The 21,341-nt window shown below is 37.9% G+C and overlaps 1 protein-coding gene across 7 annotated transcripts in view; it reads right to left on the reverse strand.

Moving 5' to 3' along the window:
• BMPR1B (bone morphogenetic protein receptor type 1B) overlaps positions 1-21,341 on the reverse strand; it is a 382,378-nt gene that overhangs the window by 48,327 nt on the left and 312,710 nt on the right. For all 7 annotated transcript variants that reach the window (XR_010943189.1, XM_067736925.1, XM_067736924.1 and 4 more), the window contains 2 exons: positions 16,973-17,132; positions 72-174 (listed from right to left, as the gene is read on the reverse strand). Coding sequence is in view for 6 of the 7 variants with exons in the window: in XM_067736921.1 (XP_067593022.1) it covers positions 72-174; positions 16,973-17,132 (263 nt within the window). In the remaining variant the exon portion in view is untranslated. The remainder of the gene's footprint in view (positions 1-71; positions 175-16,972; positions 17,133-21,341) is intronic.

Consider the following 21,341-nt stretch of genomic DNA (forward strand, 5'->3'; position numbering starts at 1 on the left):
TGTTTGAAATTTGGCTGTTTGAAATCTAGCCAATGAAAGGTTACAAAGTAGAATCAAATCATCTTCCTTACCCGACACTGAAAATCTGAGCCTTCTAGTCCTAGACATCCAGAAGTGACCACAGGCATCCCAGAATCATCTTCTTCTATCATTGTGAAACAATATCCATCTGTGCTAAAGACCAAACAGGCAAAGTAAGTGTGTGCGTGTGCGTGTGCGTGTGTGTGTGTGTCTATGGTAAAAGGAAATGAAGATGTTTATGACTTGCTTCATTACAAACAAGAAGAAAGTCAACACCATCTGTTTAAAGAATCCCCAAACTTCCTTTTATGAAAGTTGACTTACTTATCATAAAATATTTAGTAATATCTCCTCTGTCCAGAAACTTGCAAGAAAGAAGGATCCAAACTTTCCATATAACATATAAATTACTAACCATATACACTAAATGCTAAACACTTATTTTGGTCCTTCACAGGTATCACCTTCAGAAATCCACTCTAAGAAGAAGGCAGTACTATGCTTACTTTCTATATGAGGAAACTGAGGCTCAGAGACCTTGAGTAATTCTCAAAGGCTGTACAGCTAGTGAGAGGCACAGCAGGGGTTTGAACCCGTGCAGGTGAACATTTATTCTGGTTCTACTTGCTCTGAGGTAGTGAAATAAATTTATCTCTTACTAAGGCACACAGACTAAGGACAGGTAGGAGTTGGGATCAGCACAGCCTAAGTGAAGTGAGTAAGATTCCGCCATGTGGTACCCTCTGCTTCCGGGCAGGCATACGAAAACATCAGGCTTTGTGGTTGTCTTATTTGGGTGTGGGGTAAGGATGGACAGCAGAAAGAAGGGTTTTTAACAAGATCATGGTAAGGCAAAGAAACAATACTTTTCATTTCTGTCTGGTTTTCTACATTGAAAAGAACTTTCACTTATTCTATCTCATTTAATCCTCTCAACAACAATGAGAAGTGATACTATTTCTATTTTACAAATGGGTAAATTAAATTTATGAGAGTCTGACAAACTTGTACAAGGTCACAAAACCAAACAGTTACAGAATCAAGCCTTGAATCAAGGACTTCTTGCTTCATTTCCACAGGGATTAAAAATGAAAACCAAGGACTATTATATGTAGAACTATTTATAAACAGACACTACTGTCTTCACAAGCTCGGGTGATAAACACCCACAGACGCCCACTATAAGTCATAAACCACTACTGCATGTCTAAGAAATAAAGAACTAAAGTACTAACGTACTATCTATCTTTCTCTCATATATATGCATGTTCAGCACCCAACATAGATGTGACAACATAGTCCTGAAAGGTCATGGGAAGAAAGCTCTGAGCATGGTGATAGCCGTGATTTGTGTGTTGGTCTATTTTATGTTAGTGGTAGCGGCATTCTGCCATACATTAGCGCGTCAGTTATCATCAACACCCTTAGAACTGTTTACTTGGTTTGTAAGCCTCAAGCGATCCAAAACGCCTCAGTTTATAAGAACTAGCACAGCAAAGTTCAAACATACTAATGAATGGCTAGGAACGGCCAATGATAATAAATCTCTTTGTTAGACTAAGGTCAAATGCATGAATATTGCTGTAGGAGAAAGACTGCCTTGGAACAGCCCATGCTCTAAATTCTTTGGGGCTTTTTAGCCAACGTACTGAAATCGCTATGAAAATCTAAAGCATGTAAACGCCAAAGGCAATAAATAAAAGACCTGTCCCTTAGAAATTTACTTTAAACAATATAAGCAAACAATACCCATGTGATTTTTTTTATCCCTTTCCTATACATTTGGACTATATGTATAACTTACACTTCTCATCAAAAGTAAAATTCAGGAGTTAGGAATAAAGTCAGTTTAAGTTTCTGACACTAGGAAATCATAGAGCAGCTAGAAAAGTTTGATACAACAGGTTAAATCTAAAAAGACTAATTTCTCCTTAATCAGGAGGCCTCCTTAAATCAAAATCTGAGAATACAGAAATGTACTGTTAGGCAACTTGAAGAATCAAGAAAGAAGAGAGAAAGGTGGTAAAGCTGTTGGCAGGTTACTGTCACAATGTCCTGGGAAATATAAAGAAACATCAGGAAGAGTAAATTCAAGCTTTAAAAATGCACTCCCTCGTCTGTGAAGTGGGGGGAGCTAAGAATAAAAAGAGAGGATGGAAACTACATTTTTGGTGGAGAGTACGCTGTAATGTACACAGAAGTAGAAATAAAATGTTGCACACATGAAACTTATATAATGTTATAAACCAATGTTACTTCAATGAAAACTAAATTTAAAAAAGAGGGGATGGAGAGGGAGAGAGACCCTGGAAAGAAGAGTTGGTGTCCCATAAGTCATAAATTTGGATAGGAACTCAAATATGTAGTTGGAGGACAAGCAAAGAGGTAAGAGAACCATTTCAAGTGCATATTACTGACAAGAAAGCAAAAATAATTTATAAGCTTCTTACTGAAATTGCTAGCTACTAAGGGACATTAACTGGAAACCCGCAGTACACTTACAGAAGCTTAAGAATTACTTGAGAACTTTCAACTCTCGAGCAAGCACAAAGGTAAACACAGCTACGCTCTGGAGTCAAAGCTGATCCACGTCACCCATCGCTACGAGCCATTCACCTCTTAACCATGGGCTTATTTGAACCTTTTGTTGCTGGTTGCCATATTTAAGCTTAGTTTTTAAATGTTTTATATAGATTATTACCCCAACATCCCCCGAGTGTTGAAAGTGGTAACAAGAAGAGATGAAGAATTATGAAGGAAGCAAAAGTTGAAATAATTTTAAACAAAATTGAAAGTAGTGAGATGTATACATGAATGCAGGATGAACCATTTGATTACAGTAATGATTATGAATTTTAAAAGAAGACAAGGGGGGAGAGGCAAGGTAGGGGTGGGCGAATAAGAGGTACAAACTACCATGTATAAATAATCCACAAGGATATATTGTACAGCACAGGGAAATTCAGCCATTATTTTTTAATAACTTTAAATGGAGTATAATCTATAAAAATACTGAATCATTATGTGGTACACATAAAACTAATATAATATTGTAAATCAACTATACTTCAATAAAAAAGAAGACAACGTACATTTCAAAAATTCTGCCCCTGGGTTATAGGTAAAGTAATTGACAAAACAGAACAGTTGCATAGGAACATGATCAGTCATCAGTACTGAACGCCTCTCAACATAATGCTAATCCATGAAAAAGCAAAGCATTTGAAAATGAAAAGGTCATATGAGGTCAAGGTAGTTGATAATAAAACTTCGGTTACGACCCTTGGATTGGTCTACAGTTTCATGACTCCTTGAATCCGCCCAGTATTCCAAAGGCAAAGGAGTGCCTGGAACATCTTGAGAGATCAGCAGGGATAAACTGCCTCAAGAGATCTTCAGTGTGCCCAAGTGAACATTTACTAGCAAGTAAGAAAGGGATATACTTAGTTTAAAGCTTTGAGGAACCAAATAATACTCTTTAGGTGGACGTGCATCCGGAGCCTGAAAGTTCTGCCCGTTTTCATTTGGGGTCAAATGGGTTTATGAACAGTCTTCTGGGCCCCAACTCATTCATTGTAGAGTGAGTACAGGGTTTATAATGTTCACCCAAGTTTTGGTCCCTTTAACTCTATGTTTCCACTAAGATCTTATGCTTCTTTATTGTAAACCCCAGGACTGTCCAGAAACAATAACCACCACAGTTGAGAAGGGACTGTTGTAGAAGTTTTCTTCTAACTAATTTTGATCTTTATAAAGATTATTTTAACTATAAGATAGTTTTTTTAAGTATTAGTTAAAAAGAGTTTATCTGATCTATCCAATCAGGGTGATAGGAAATTTTAGAGCACTAACAAAATAATCTAAAAATTATTAAATAACTCAAAATTATTATTTAGTTATTAAATAGTTTAAAATTTTGCTCTTGACAAAAACTCATTAAATAAATGGATACTTGCTCAAGTGCATCTGCACACAGGGATTAATTGTTCTCTATACCAATCAATTTATTTATTCCGATCAAACTGAATCAAATTATTTATTCCACTTTTTCTTCCAGTATGTAAGAAATACTAGAATTCGTAAATTTCTTTTACGTTTCAGTCAGAATCTATTTGAAAGGGTTCTTGTTTTAGGTCAATTATAAACAGGTCCTTGAGAACACTGTCTTCTAAAATATCTATTTCACATTGAAGGGGACAAACAAAGTTTTCAAAGTTTCTGTCACAGGTAAATTGAAAGATACATACAACTTTTAGAGTTGCTATTTAAATCATGTAGATTTTAGTCAGTTAACTAAAACAGCTGTAAGCTGCTTAGAGCTTTGTTAACAAATAGGTAATTTTACAAACATTTACTAAGCATACTATGCCTCAGACTGAGTTGGATGATGAGAAGCAAGGGTGAGGAAGATGCAGCCTTTGCTTTCGAGGAGCTCAACATCTATGAACCAGTTCTAGGAAAAACAAAGTGGTTCAACTTCAAGCAGGAGGGACAGAAATCACCAGCTAATCAAGTGCTTTCTACTGACTGGGGGGAAAAGGCAAAGAAGAATGTTATGCAAAGGTAATGACCAGAGTAACAGAACCCTAAGGTTTATATTTGTTTTTTTCTCCTATCTTAGGTGAGTGGGTTCCCATAGTAGTAGAGGGAAAGAGGGTAAAATAGATATGACTACCACTGCTCCCCTTCTCTGGTTTTTCCTCTGAGAGGTCATAGCACTGTGGGGAAGGTGAAGTTGCAACATTAATGATGAGGTTCCAATGTGAGAGGCCTTTTTACTTCAACCTCAAGAAAGTGACTATCATACATCCTTCTCTGGCAACCACACCAAGTGATTGAGCATTTTGTTCACTTTTGTTCATTTTTCGTAGGAGGTACAAGATTTTTTGAACTTGTCTCACTTTTTATGTTAAACAAGCATTTGCATAGTCTCACCTCCACCACCCTGTGCAGACCCTCCCTACCTCTCACCTAGACTGCTCTGACAGCCTTCAGGCAGGAAGCCCCCTCTTCTCTCTCAAGACTCTAGCCCATTCCTCACAGCACTGCCTGATAAATCTTATTTTCCTTCCTGCTCAAATATCTTCAATGGTTCTCTATGTATGACTGTACAGAGCCCTACAATGTTCACTTCCTATTAAGTCCAACAGCAAATGGACCCATTTAAGTATCACTTATAACTGAGAGCCACAAAGCAGAGTTATTCCTTATAAAAGACTTCATAAGTGAAGTTGAAACCATATCCTCATCCAACTGAAGTATAAGTTCTAAAGAAGGACTCACCATTCTCATAAATGAAATGATTTTAACTCAACATCTTCTACTGGAAAAAAAAAAAGATCATAAAGCTCAATGTTCGGGTGGCCTGGGCAACAGTGGAATAAACTAGATGAATAGAAGATGTACAAACAAATGAGAAGAATGCTCACTTTAAACACTCTGAGACCTGGGTCAGAAGTACCTCTCTAGAAGCGCATACCACTGCATTCAGGTTTAGAAGTTCTGGGTCAATACAAACTGTATAAGGGCTCTGTACAGCATTGCCTGATAAATCTTACATTTTCCTTCCTGCTCAAAAACCTTCGATGGTTCTCTATGTATAGCTGTAAAGAGCTGTATATTGTTCACTTCCTATTAAGCCCCTAAGCCTTCCCTTCTGCCGCCTCTGACTCTTCAGGATACAGTTGGAGACTTATCAAATTTCTCATTTAGGCACCTGGTGTCATGTGCACATCCTTCATGCAATCATCCAATGTGATTTATTACACCTACAAACCCTGAAAACTGCCCAGGTAGGAGAATTTTGGGTCAGAACCCAATAAGATAAATGAGGAAGTTTTTAAAATTACCTTGAAAGAGAGTAAAAAAATTTTCAGAACTGGATAGACTTGTATGAGAGAGGAGAACTTGAGGGAGGTGGTGAGAAAGGGACAAAAATGACTGTCACAGACAACATCACGTGAAACAAGGAAGGATACATAAAGTAGGACCGAATTCTATACAGAAAAGAATCACCAAGGCTGAGATTACGCCTGTTAGGACAGGAAAACAAGACAAAACACTGGCATGTTGAAAGTCATACACAAAGAATTATTAAGGAGACGATGCAGCTTTCAAGGCATGCAGTGAGAGTCTGAGGTCCTAGGAATAGAATCTGGAAATGGAATAAGAAGGATACACCATGAAAAGTAACACCTAGAAAGGTAAATATTTAGAAGATGGATATTATAATGAGGGAGACTGAACAACGGCTTCGCCTCTTATTTTGAATTATGGATATTAAAAAATGGTTATAACATTGTATTCAGCATGATATATTTGTACTACAGCCTCTAATATGCACGCCATTAGGCAATGTAAATGGCATGGATATTGGAAGCAGACACATCTGCACCTGATAGGAATCAAGGACAAGAATGACATGATCAACATTCCAATAAGAATGCTGGCTGGTAAAGTGACTGATGGTACGCATGAAAAGTTTAAAAAAAAAAAAAAGGGACTTCCCTGGTGGCACAGTGGATAAGACTCTGCGCTCCCAATGCAGGGGGCCTGGGTTCGATCCCTGGTCAGGGAACTAGATCCCACATGCATGCAGCCACTAAGTAGCCTGCCTGCTGCCACGAAGACCCGGCGCAACCAAATAAATAAGTGTTTTTTTTAAAAAACCAAAACCCTCTAAACTTTGTATATGTTCTCTGAATTATCATGTGGGATTTCAGAATCTCTTTTAGGTATGATGCAATTCTGATTTGGGCCACTTTTTGGATTATTCTCTCCAGGAAAGTGGGAGTGGTAATGAGCATGAGATCTACCTAGGACACCCAGCTTGGCTACAATCTGCCTGGTACCAGCCCTTATCTAAGCCCCAAGCAAGCACACCATTGTCTTTAGAACTGTTTTACCTAGAAGTGCAAGACTTAGTGCAGTATTACTCAAAGTGTGTTCCCTTGCAAACTACTTGTTACTGGTCTGTGAGTACGTTAATACAGAAATTGAAACTTGTATATACTGCAATAGATTTAGCTCTGTTGAATTTAATTAACAGACAATAGAAAAATGAAGCATGCAATTTGTAGGTATTTTTAAACTAATTTTCCTAGTAATTCATTTTTATTGTAGTTTAGAAAGTATCAGTGCACAACTTATTGGGGGAAAAAACTTTGACCAGAGATAGCTTGAGGAGCGCTGATTTGGAGTGCTTATAGGAATGGAGGTAGAAAGGCCTGGACCTATTTAGGTCTAGGGGCACAGGAACAAAAACCAGCCCTGTGATTCAGACATGACTGACCTCAGCTCACAGGAGACTCAACTGGAGTCAATACCTCGTTAGAAAAATGTATGTATAGTTTACTCAAGAATGAATATTTCTGCTCGAGAGTCAGGGGTTAGCTGTTGGTCAAAAATTCAGTACTTTGTAAACTGGGCCACAATTTCTTTTCACTCATTTGGGCATGAACACTGAGTGACCTACTAAAAATTACTTAACCTCTCAGAGCCTCAGATCTCTCACCTGGGAAGTACAGATAATGCTACATTCTTTAGAGGAGTGCTGTGATGATTAAAGATAGGTGAAAGTGGGGCTTCCCTGGTGGCGCAGTGGTTGAGAGTCTGCCTGCCAATGCAGGGGACACGGGTTCGTGCCCCGGTCCGGGAGGATCCCACATGCCGCGGAGCGGATGGGCCCGTGAGCCATGGCCGCTGAACCTGCGCGTCCGGAGCCTGTGCTCCGCAACGGGAGAGGCCACAGCAGTGAGAGGCCCGCATACCGCAAAAAAAAAAAAAAAAAAAAAAAAAAAAAAAGATAGGTGAAAGTAAGCGTGCTAGTAGTAAAAAAGCTCAATAAATATTAGTTTTCTGTTGACTTCTACAAGTTAACCAATGCATGCTATCATGGTATACCAACGTTTTTTGAGGGGTTCCATTGTTACTGATTGCTGGCTTTGTTGTATTTTTCTTTTCTTCTTCTTTGCTATTATAAATCAAAGGTTGGAAACCATAAAATTCACAACCCATTCCAATCTGCCCTCCATAGCTACTTCCACATTAAATATTTCTAAACTGCAGTTATCAAGGTCAATAAATCTGATGGCTGGATTTCAGTTCTTCTCCTAACAGCATCTAATATGGCTGACCTTACTTCTTCCTCCCTCAGTAAACTTGGCCTCAGTGACACTACACTCACTGCTTCACTGCTAATTCTGCGTTTCCTAGGGAGAGCCTCCTTCACGCAAGCATTCAAGTCTCAAGGCTAATCTACTCTGGTAGATTAGGTTGTTCTATTATTGTTCTCAATCCTTTATGCCACACTCTAACCATGGCTACCCTTTCACTTTGAGCTTGAGGATGTCACTTGATTTGGTAAATGGAATGTTAGAGGACATGACACAAGCAGAAGCTTTAAAAGGTTCCTCCCTCAAACTCATTTGAGAAAGAATTTTGGGGCTTCCCTAGCGGTGCAGTGATTAAGGATCTGCCTGCTAATGCGGGGGACACGGGTTTGATCCCTGGTCCGGGAAGATCCCACATGCTGTGGAGCAACTAAGCCCATGCGCCATAACTACTGAGCCTACACTCTAGAACCCACGAGCCACAGCTTCTGAAGCCCGCGTGCCTAGAGCCCAAGCTCTGCAACAAGAGAAGCCACTGCAATGAGAAGCCCATGCACCACAACCAAGAATAGCTCCCACTCACTGCAACTAGAGAAAGCCTGCGTGCAGCAACGAAGAACCAATGCAGTCATTAATTAATTAGTTAGTTTGTTTGTTTATTAAAACAAACAAACAAACAATATGCCCTTGGTAGCTGCCAGTCCAAGAAGAATGAAGAAATGTTGGGAGCAGGCCGGAAGCCAAGCCCACCCAGGCCAGCACAGCCCAGCACAGTTGCAACCCACAGGAAGACACAGGAGTGAAATAATAAATGTCTTCAGTGGTAAGAATCACTGTGATTTTAAGGATGCTTATTTCACAGCGAAAAACTGACGAACGGACATTGGTTCAAGATGGCAGAGTAGAAGGACACGCTCTCACTCCCTCTTTCGAGAACACCGGAATGACAACTAACTGCTGAAAAATCATCAACAGGAAGACACTGGAACTCACCAAAAAAGATACCCCCCATGCAAAGACAAAGGACAAGCTGCAGTGAGATGGTAGGAGGGGCGCTATCACAATAAAATCAAATCCCGTAACTGCTGGGTGGGTGACTCACAAACTGGAGAACACTTATACCACAGAAGTCCACCCACTGGAGTGAAGGTTCTGAGCCCCACATCAGGCTTCCCAACCTGGGGGTCCGGCAATGGGAGGAGGAATTCCTAGAGAATCAGATGTTGAAGGCTAGCGGGATTTGATTGCAGGACTTCAGCAGGACTCGGGGAAACAGAGACTCCGCTCTTGGAGGGCACACACAAGGTAGTGTGCACGTCGGGACGCAGGGGAAGGAGCAGTGACCCCGTAGGAGACTGAACCAGACCTACCTGCTAGTGTTGGAGGGTCATCAGCAGAGGTGGGGGGTGGCTGTGGCTCACCAAGGGACAAGGACACTGGCAACAGAAGTTCTGGGAAGTACTCCTTGGCTTGAGTCCCCCCAGAGTCGGCCATTAGCCCTACCAAAGAGCCCGGGTAGGCTCCAGTGTTGGGTCGCCTCAGGCCAAACAACCAACAGGGAGGGAACCCAGCCCCACCCATCAGCAGACAATCGGATTAAAGTTTTACTGAGCTCTGCCCACCTGAGCAACAGCCAGCTCTACCCACCACCAGTCCCTCCCAGCAGGAAACTTCCACAAGCCTCATAGATAGCCTCATCCACCAGAGAGCAGACAGCAGAAGCAAGAAGAACTACAATCCTGCAGCCTGTGGAACAAAAAACACATTCACAGAAAGACAGACAAGATGAAAAGGCAGAGGGTTATGTACCAGATGAAGGAACAAGGTAAAACCCCAGAAAAACAACTAAATGAAGTGGAGATAGGCAACCTTCCAGAAAAAGATTTCAGAATAATGAGAGTGAAGATGATCCAGGACCTCGGAAAAAGAATGGAGGCAAAGATCAAGAAGATGCAAGAAATGTTTAACAAAGATCTAGAAGAATTAAAGAACAAACAAACAGAGATGAACAATACAACAACTGAAATGAAAACTACACGAGAAGGAATCAATAGCAGAATAACTGAGGCAGAAGAACGGATAAGTGACCTGGAAGACAGAATGGTGGAATTCACTGCTGTAGAACAGGATAAAGAAAAAAGAATGAAAAGAAATGAAGACAGCCTATGAGACCTCTGGGACAACATTAAACACAACAACATTCGCATCATAGGGGTCCCAGAAGGAGAAGAGAGACAGAAAGGACCTGTGAAAATATCTGAAGAGATTATAGTTGAAAACTTTCCTAACATGGGAAAGGAAAGAGCCACCCAAGTCCAGGAAGTGCAGAGAGTCCCATACAGGATAAACCCAAGGAGAAACACGCCAAGACACAAAGTAATCAAATTGGCAAAAATTAAAGACAAAGAAAAATTACTGAAGGCAGCAAGGGAAAAACAACAAATATACAAGGGAACTCCCATAAGGTTAACAGCTAATTTCTCAGCAGAAACTCTACAAGCCAGAAGGGAGTGGCATGACATACTTAAAGTGATGAAAGGGAAGAACCTACAACCAAGATTACTCTATCCGGCAAGGATCTCATTCAGATTTGATGGAGAAATCAAAAGCTTTACAGACAAGCAACAGCTAAGAGAATTCAGCACCACCAAACCAGCTCTACAACAAATGCTAAAGGAACTTCTCTAAGTGGGAAACACAGGAGAAGAAAAGGACCTACAAAAACAAATCCAAAACAATTAAGAAAACAGTCATAGGAACATACATATCAATAATTACCTTAACGTGAATGGATTAAATGCTCCAACCAAAAGACACAGACTTGCTGAATGGATACAAAAACAAGACCCATATATATGCTGTCTACAAGAGACCCACTTCAGACCTAGGGACACATACAGACTGAAAGTGAGGGGATGAAAAAAATATTCCATGCAAATGGAAATCAAAAGAAAGCTGGAGTAGTAATACTCATATCAGATGAAATACACTTTAAAATAAAGAATGTTACAAAAGAAAAGGAAGGACACTATGTAATGATCAACAGATCAATCCAAGAAGAAGATATAACAATTATAAATATATATGCACCCAACATAGGAGCACCTCGATACAGAAGGCAACTGCTAACAGCTATAAAAGAGGAAATCGACAGTAACAATAATAGTGGGGGATTTTAACACCTCACTTACACCAACAGAGAGGTCATCCATCAGAAAATCAATAAGGAAACACAAGCTTTAAATGACACAATAGACCAGATAGATTTAATTGATATTTATAAGACATTCCATCCAAAAACAGCAGATTACACTTTCTTCTCAAGTGCGCACAGAACATTCTCCAGGATAGATCACATCTTGGGTCACAAATCAAGCCTCAGTAAATTTAAGAAAACTGAAATCATATCAAGCATCTTTTCTGACCACAACGCTATGAGATTAGAAATCAATTATAGGGAAAAAAACACAAAAACAGGGAGGCTAAACAATACATTACTAAATAACCAAGAGAGCACTGAAGAAATCAAAGAGGAAATCAAAAAATACCTAGAGACAAATGACAATGAAAACATGACAATCCAAAACCTATGGGATGCAGGAAAAGCAGTTCTAAGAGGGAAGTTTATAGCTATACAAGCCTACCTCAAGAAACAAGAAAAATCTCAAACAATCTAACGTTACACCTAAAGTAACTAGAGAAAGAAGAACAAAAAAAACCCAAAGTTAGCAGAAGGAAGGAAATCATAAAGATCAGAGCAGAAATAAATGAAATAAAAACAAAGAAAACAATAGCAAAGATCCATAAAATTAAAAGCTGGCTCTTTGAGAAGATAAACAAAATTGATAAACCATTAGCCAGACTAATCAAGAAAGAGGGGGAGAGGACTCAAATCAATAAAATCAGAAATGAAAAAGGAGAAGTTACAACAGACACAGCAGAAATACTAAGCATCCTAAGAGATTACTACAAGCAACTCTATGCCAATAAAATGGACAAGCTGGAAGAAATGGAAAAATTCTTGGAAAGGTATCTTTCCAAGACTGAACCAGGAAGAAACAGAAAATATGAACAGACCTATCACAAGTAATGAAATTGAAACTGTGATTTAAAATCTTCCAACAAACAAAAGTCCAGGACCAGATGGCTTCACAGGTGAATTCTATCAAACATTGAGAGAAGAGCTAACACCCATCCTTCTCAAACTTTTCCAAAAATTGCAGAGGAAGGGACACTCCCAAACTCATTCTACAAGGCCACCATCACCCTGATACCCAAACCAGACAAAGATACTACAAAAAAAGAAAATTACAGACCAATATCACTGATGAATATAGATGCAAAAATCCTCAACAAAATACTAGCAAACACAATCCAACAACACATTAAAAGGATCATACACCATGATCAAGTGGGATTTATCCCAGAGATGCAAGGATTCTTCAATATATGCAAATCGATCAATGTGATACACCATATTAACAAACTGAAGAATAAAAACCATATGATCATCTCAACAGATGCAGAAAAAGCTTCTGACAAAATTCAACACCCATTTGTGATAAAAACTCTCCAGAAAGTGGTCATAGAGGGAAACTACTTCAATATAATAAAGGCCATATATGACAAACCCACAGCAAACATCATTCTCAATGATGAAAAACTGAAAGCATTTACTCTAAAATCAGGAACAAGACAAGGATGTCCACTCTCAATGGTGAAACACTGAAAGTATTAAGATCAGGAACAAGACAAGGATGTCCACTCTCACCACTATTATTCAACATAGTTTTGGAAGCAATCAGAAAAGAAAAAGAAATAAAAGAGATACAAATTGGAAAAGAAGAAGTAAAACTGTCACTGTTTTCAGATGACATGATACTATACATAGAGAATCTTAAAGATGCCACCAGAAAACTACTAGAGCTAATCAATGAATTTGGTAAAGTTGCAGGAAACAAAATCTCTTGCATTCCTATACACTAATGATGAAACATCTGAAACAGAAATTAAGGAAACACTCCCATTTACCATTGCAACAAAAAGAATGAAATACCTAGGAATAAACCTACCTAGGGAAACAAAAGACCTGTATGCAGAAAACTATAAGATACTGATGAAAGAAATTAAAGATGATACCAACAGATGGAGACATATACCATGTTCTTGGATTGGAAGAATCAATATTGTGAAAATGACTATACTACCCAAAGCAATCTACAGATTCAATGCAATCCCTATCAAATTACCAATGGCATTTTTTACAGAACTAGAACAAAAAATCTTAAAATTTGTATGGAGACACAACAGACCCCGAATAGCCAAAGCAGTCTTGAGGGAAAAAAAATGGAGCTGGAGGAATCAGACTCCCTGACTTCAGACTATACTACAAAGCTACAGTAATCAAGACAATATGGTGCTGTCACAAAAACAGAAATATAGATCAATGGAGCAGGATAGAGAGCCCAGAGATAAAACTATGCACCTATGTTCAACTAATCTATGACAAAGGAGGCAAGGATATACAATGGAGAAAACACAGTCTCTTCAGTAAGTGGTGCTGGGAAAACTGGACAGCTACATGTGAAAGAATGAAATTAGAACACTCCCTAACACCATACACAAAAATAAACTCAAAATGGATTAGAGACCTAAATGTAAGACCAGGCACTATAAAACTCTTAGTGGAAAACATAGGAAGAACACTCTTTGACATAAATCACAGCAAGATCTTTTTAGATCCACCTCCTAGAGTAATGGAACTAAAAATAAAAATAAACAAATGGCACCTAATGAAACTTAAAAGCTTTTGCACAGCAAAGGAAACCATAAACAAGATGAAAAGACAACCCTCAGAATGGGAGAAAGTATTTGCAAATGAATCATCGGACAAAGGATTAATCTCCAAAATATATAAATAGCACATGCAGCTCAATATTAAAAAAACAACCAACCCAATCCAGAAGTAGGCAGAAGACCTAAATAGACATCTCTCCAAAGAAGACATACAGATGGCCAAGAAGCACATGAAAAGCTGCTCAACATCACTAATTATTAGAGGAATGCAAATCAAAACTACAATGAGGTATCACCTCACACCAGTTAGAATGGGCATCATCAGAAAATCTACAAACAACAAATGCTGGAGAGGGTGTGGAGAAAAGGGAAGCCTCTTGCACTGTTGGTGGGAATGTAAATTGATACAGCCACTATGGAGAACAATATGGAGGTTCCTTAAAAAACTAAAAATAGAACTACCATATGACCCAGCAATCCCACTAATGGGCATATACCCAGAGAAAACCATAATTGAAAAAGACACATGCACCCCAATGTTCATTGCAGCACTATTTACAATAGCCAGGTCATGGAAGCAACCTAATTGTCCATCGACAGATGATTGGATAAAGAAGATGTGGTACATATATACAATGGAATATTACTAAGCCATAAAAAGGAAAAAAATTGGGTCATTTGTAGAGATGTGGATGGATCTAGAGACTGTCATACAGTGTGAAGTAAGTCAAAAGGAGAAAAACAAATATCACATATTAATGTATATATGTGGAACCTAGAAAATGGTACAGATGAACCAGTCTGCAGAGCAGAAACTGAGACACAGATGTAGAGAACAAACGTATGGACACCAAGGGGGGAAAGCGGCAGGGGGGTGGTGGTGTGATGAATTGGGAGATTGAAAACAAAAACAAAAAAACTGACTAATGTTCTACTTACTCTACTCTCTCCCCAACCTCTTACCTGAGCTCCAAATCCTTATTCTGTTGATAGGCCTACTCTCGGAGATCTCTACTTGGATGTGTCAGAAACCTTAAACTTAGTATATCCAGATTGAAACTCGATTCTTTTCCTCTGTCGTCTTTCATCAAAAGGCTACAATATGCACCTAAGTGTACCCCTGCCAACTTGTGAAGCTCCTCTTGGTCCCCTCTCATCTCCGTGGCGTCAACATAAAACTTTCCTTCTAAATATGCCTCCAATACGTCCAACTCTCTCCTGCACCAGCATCACCCTCATCCGAGAACATTTTCTCTCACATAAACTGTCCTTCCTGAATCTACTTTTCAATTCCTCTTACTCGTCTGCTGTTGTTCTTGAACTTACTTTTGTCTCCCTCTAATACATTCAATACTCTGCAGCGGAGAAAATTTTTCTAAAAAGCACATCAAATTACCTCAATCTCCACTGCCACTCCTGCTTAAACATCCCCTTTAGAACACAGACAAATTTCCCGTCTCCAGGCTTAAATCCCACCACGTCTCCTCCTATATGCCAAGCTTCTCCTTCCCACCACAAAGAACTTGCACTGCAGTTAACCATGCCTCAACACCTTCTTCCAAATCAACTTAGAACGCTTCAATGGCCTATAAGGAAAATAGGACAAAATATTTGAAATCGGGATAATTTTGGAAAACCTGAACGTATGATCACCCAAACTACAGCTCCAAGGGCACACACAGATTCACACTTAATTACTACAGACTCACACAAAATAGTAAAATATCTCCCTAATATGCTTCATCCTGCTAATTTTCTCTTCTTCAGAAAACTTTGTAATGTTCCTGATACTTTTTCTGTTTACTGCAAAAAGGTAGTGTTCCCAGGAAACACTGTCTGAGCTTTGGAGTCATTTTATCTTGGCGTAAGCGCTCAGAGATTGCAACCTTGTTCTATCATACAAGGGCCAAGTTACTAGACCTCTCTGGGCCCTGAATTCCTTAGGTCTAAAGGTAAGAAAGAAGAATTCCCTACCATGCTGAGTTGTTGTGCTGATTAAATGAGACATATGTTTATGAATACACCCAAATTTCCTCCTTGTGTCATTCAGTTAATACATATTTCTTGAGCTACATATTTCAGGATACACTGGTGAGCTTATATTAGATATATCCCACTTCATAGGAAACTTTAAAAAAAAAAAAAAAGGTCTCAGCATGAAAAAGAAAAGCATTCAACTCAGCTTCATGTTCCTTCCTGGGGAATGAGGTCCCAAATGGTTGCCCAGATATTCTGCCCAGAGTTCAAACCCAGCAGCCCATCTTCCTATTTGTGTCCATTATCCTCCTTGAGGGAGACTCTGCTTCTCTGACATTTTAACTCCTGAGACCCACACTTGTCTTGTTATCTCAGCCACTTTGCCCTGGACACACTCTGGCCTCTTTATTTACTGTTGTTCTCACCCTGGGGAGTCAGTGCAGGGACAGTGACCAAAAAAATGGTTGTGGCTGCATAAAGATGTGTAAGGAAGAAAGAGGCAAACGGTCCAGTTTCAAATATTAGAAAGTATTTATACAAACAAAATTAGCTACTGAGGAGTTTATTCTCTAGTATTTAGCGTCTTAATCTTAACTTCTGGTGGACTCACATAAACTCTATTACTACGCTGTTTCCCAGAGGCAGTTTATAAATATTCCTAACAGCTTAGGTGTTCTTTCCAAAATACTAACACCATGACCATAATAAATGTTAGAACAAACAAACAAACAAAAAAAACACATTTGACACCACTGCTATTGCATTTATTTTGGGGGCTGAGGTCTTTTGAAAGAAAATAATTGGTTCTTGCTCCTTGACAGGGACCCTGGGATCTGTGCTCTCTGTTTATGTGCACATGTGACGTTTGCAGGAAGAATGACCTCAGAACAACATTTCAGGGCAAAATGCGATTCAGTACTTCTCTACATACAGGCACAGCTCTGAGAGTTAATGGGTTTAGGACCTATTCCCCAAAATGTGTTCTTGGAAACACTAGCCTACAATTCTATAGTCAAAAAAGGATGGCTTTCTATTAAAACTAGAGTGAAATAATTTATATGACCAACCTGCAAATATTGTTCACTGAGTCTTCTGGACAATGGTGGTGGCATTTACATCGCAAGATCTTTGGGCGAGGGGTGAGGGCTGTACTCTCACCATCCTCTTTCCTGGTGCCCACGTTCAATTTTCCTGAACTTCGCAAAAGCATGTTATCAAGGAAGTTTGCTGAAAAGAAGAAACAGTAAGAGTTTAAGCATCTTTGGGATAGCCCAGCCACAGTCTTCTGTCCAAAGAATGATGATATTAAACAAAATATTAAGTATTCATAATAGTTAAACGTTTAAACAGAAAACGTATTCTGATGTTTTGACACCAAAAAGTATACTTTCTATATGATATATATGTCTCATTAGAAATTCTCATACTCCTTTCAGAATAGTAGTTTCTACATTAAGTTATAATAGTTGTATTTGATTGAGTGCAAGCAGTTCAATGACCCACTATTATATAGATTATCTCTACTCTGTGCGGTAATGCTGTGAGTAAATATAACCATTCCCATTTTCAGATGAGAACATTACGACTCGAAGTTTAAGTGATCTGCACCCTGCAAATAAGTCATGAAGCCAGCATTTACACCCAGATCATCTGGGCCCTAAAACTTTCTACCAGTCTCTTTACTTTAGGGTTCTCTTCACTTTAGGTATACCATGTATTTTTTAAAGAAATCATTAAACATATTTAATCTACAACATTCATTAGGAAGATAAAAATTTAATTATCAAGATATAAAAGCGAAAGTGACGACCTATTACGGTAGCAATGTTTCTACATCTTCAGTGGAAGATACGATAGTAGACATGATGTTTAGAGACAGATTTTTCTGGTTCTAAAGTAGGCTTTGCTGTTTACCAGTTAGTTGACATTGAATAGCTTTACAAATAATCCCACTGTGTTTCATTTTCTTATCATCAAAATGGAGATAATTATAAGCACCTACCTCATGTCAAGAGCTTAGAGTGGGTATGTTACATAGTATTACTTGATAAATGTTAGCTAATGTTATTGGAGAAATCTAATTTTTTACCTTTTAAATAGTAAGACAATGTTGCACAACCTAGGGTGACATATCACTGAGACAGTTTTCATGTTTTCTTCTTTACCACCACTTTTGGAAAGAAAGGATGCTTCAGAAGGAGGCATAGATTAATTGACACCAGGTTTCAGGCATTGTGGTCAGAGCTCTCCTACATGCTATGTCACTGTATAAATTGTCACCCTGAGCAATGTTTGATTTAAAATCTAACAACACATCCAGTTTGCCTACAGTTAAATACAATTTCAACAAAAATATTATCTAAAAGATACTGGGTTAAAAAATTGAAATTCTAGATCAGAAGTACAGTATACACAATAGATATGTACAGTGTACGTTTGTTTTTTTTTTTTTTTTTAACTACAAATTAGTGCCTCCAACCACTGGTTATATCAGAGAATGAAGAGTTTAGAAAAAGGTCTGTGATGATTTATCCTGACTTTTTCTATGTTATGCTAATTAGTTGAATTTGTAGAAAGTAGTAATTAAAGGAAAAACGAATATGTTAGATCCATTTACCAGAATTTCCCCCAATCATTAATTCTAATATTTCATTAGATTTTTCAAATTTATGTAAGATGTACACCTAACTTTCTCAAACAGTTCCTTATATTTTAGTCTGCAGAAGACATATCAATTGTAATATATGAAGAGTCTGTTATATTCAGAATCCTGGGCCACCCACAGTGATTCTGATTCCACAGGTCTCAGGTGAGCCAAGGGAAAGGCATTATTCCACAAGACCCCAGGTGACTGAGACAGATGATGTGCAGACTCCACTTTTAGAAAACTAGGACTAGATTAAGTAAATATTTATTTAATCCAACCACAAAATTAATCCCAATAGGTGTTTATTATTTCTATAAAATCGGTGCTCATCCTTAAGTTAAATTCCAAAATAAAGTGAAGTTAAACACAGTTCATGTTAGTATCTTGTATTTAAAGCCTGCACACGGCTTGCTATCCAGGTGCAGTGGGTATTGGTATGCCTATATATCACCCTGCCATGCTGGTTTCCTTCTTTTTAAATGTTTCTCAGTCTTACTAACTTTATGACCTAAATTACCTCAAAGTAACTCAAAGTGATGAAGGTAAGATATTTAAAACTTATTACATCCTGCTTTCTTCCATACCAGGCCCCTGCTCTTTGAAGTTTTTAAAACAAAATAATAAAAATTCATTTATTATGCATATGTCTACTTAGCAAACACATATTGGGTGCCTACCTTGTTCCAGACACAGCCTAGGTAAGTAGGATGAACTAAACATACACAGAATTTACAACCTGGTGGGAAAAGTTGTTAAATGGAATATTCACACAGAATAGTCTACAGTATAAAAAGAAACATCTTTATACTATTGGAAAGAAGATATTTTGTAAAAAACATTTTAATACAGGATTCATGATTTTCTCATATTTTAAATTTATTTAAACAAAATAATGATATAAAATTTAGTTAGAAGGAGATTCTTTGCGATATTGCTTAACAATCCGTGTTTACAACAAGAGGGGGGATAAGTCAGGTCTCTTAAAAGAGATTCCTAGGTAGTCATTAAAATGTAGATGTGAAAGTATATTTACTGACAAGGAAGACTGTTAAAATGTAATTTTTGTTGAAAAGGGCAGTTTACAGAGCATTTTAATTACAAAATCCCACTATATGAACAAGAAAAGGGGCTAAAACAAACAAATAAACAAAAAACCCAACAATATAAAAGAGGTCCAGAGGAGACACTAGGAATAAAAACTTGGTAATCAGAAGGTAAAAATCTTCCTTTCTATAGAGATTGTGAAGATGAAATATTGCTGCATAATCCTTCTAAAATGTTTAACACTTCAACATGCAGTCAGAATACATGATATTTTACCAAAAACATATTCATAAGAACAAAAAGATAAGTATAGCTAGCTCATAATAGACACCATTTCTATAAACTGAGTTAACAGACAACATACTGAATGAACATATAAGGCTTCCTTCATACAATATGACCCAAACAAGTAAAAGTAGTGAGATGATAAATGATTGCTTTTAATTAGCATTGAATACGTGGATAATTAAATGCAAATCTGAGACAGGTGGAGAGTTCTTTATTTGCTTTTGCCAAAATAATCAAGGGAGTAATCCATAAAAGTATGTAATTGCTACTTAGGAGTCAATTAATCTATATGTGTTTAATTCCTTATGAAATGAAAATCATTATCACATGATTCACATTTCCAATCACAAGATTAAACTAAAATAATTAAGTGATAATTTGGAGGCTAAAAAGCGAAGACAAGGGAGAAGAGAAGCAGTAGCAATAGAATGAATAAATATGATTAGACTCAACTTAAAAGCCAAGAGCACAGTTAAAAAGAAAGATTATGATATCTAAATTGAGGTATAGTTGCCATACAATATTAGTTTCAGGTGTACAACAATGTACCATATCTTCTTTATACATCCCTTGCTGGATACTTCAGTTGTTCTATATTTTGGCCATTGTAAATAATGCTGCAATGAACATAGAGGTGCATATATCTTTTCAAGTTAGTGTTTTTGTTTCCTTGGATAAATACCCAGAATTGGAATTGCTGGATCTCATGGTAGTTCTATTTTTAATTTTTTGAGGGAGCTGCATACTGTTTTCCATAGTGGCTGCACCAATTTACATTCCCACCAACAATGTACAAGGGTTTCCTTTTCTCCACATCCTCACCAGCATTTGTTATCACTTGTCTTTTTGAGAACAGCCATTCTAACAGGTGTGAGGTGATATCTCACTGAGGTTTTGATACATATTTCCCTATTGATTAGTCATGTTAAGCATTTTTTCATGTACCTGTTGGCCATCTGTATGTCTTCTTTGGAAAAATGAATATTATTCAGATCCTCTGCCCATTTTTTGTAAATGGAACTTTGTTTTTTTGCTACTGAGTTGTATGAGTTCTTTATATATTTTGGATATCAACCCCTTATCAGATATACGATTTGTAAGTATCCTCTCCCATTCAGTAGGTTGCCTTTTCATTTTGTTGAGGGTTTCCTTTGCTGTGCAGAAGCTTTTTAGTTTAAGGTAGTCTCACTCGTTTCTTTTTGCTTGGCTTTGCTTTTGGTGTCAAATCCAAAATACCAACACCAAGACCTATGTTAAAGAGCTTACAACCTATGTTTTCTTTGATGAGTTACATGCTTTCAGGTCTTACATTCAAGTCTTTAATACATTTTGAGTTACTTTTTGTGTATGGTGTAAGATAATGGTCCAGTTTCATTCTACTGCATGTAGCTATCCAGTTTTCCCAACACCATTTATTGAAGAGACTATCACTTTACCATTGTATATTCTTGGCTCCT

This window comes from Pseudorca crassidens, chromosome 4 (assembly GCF_039906515.1).
Source record: "Pseudorca crassidens isolate mPseCra1 chromosome 4, mPseCra1.hap1, whole genome shotgun sequence".
Taxonomy (NCBI): Eukaryota; Metazoa; Chordata; class Mammalia; order Artiodactyla; family Delphinidae; genus Pseudorca; species Pseudorca crassidens.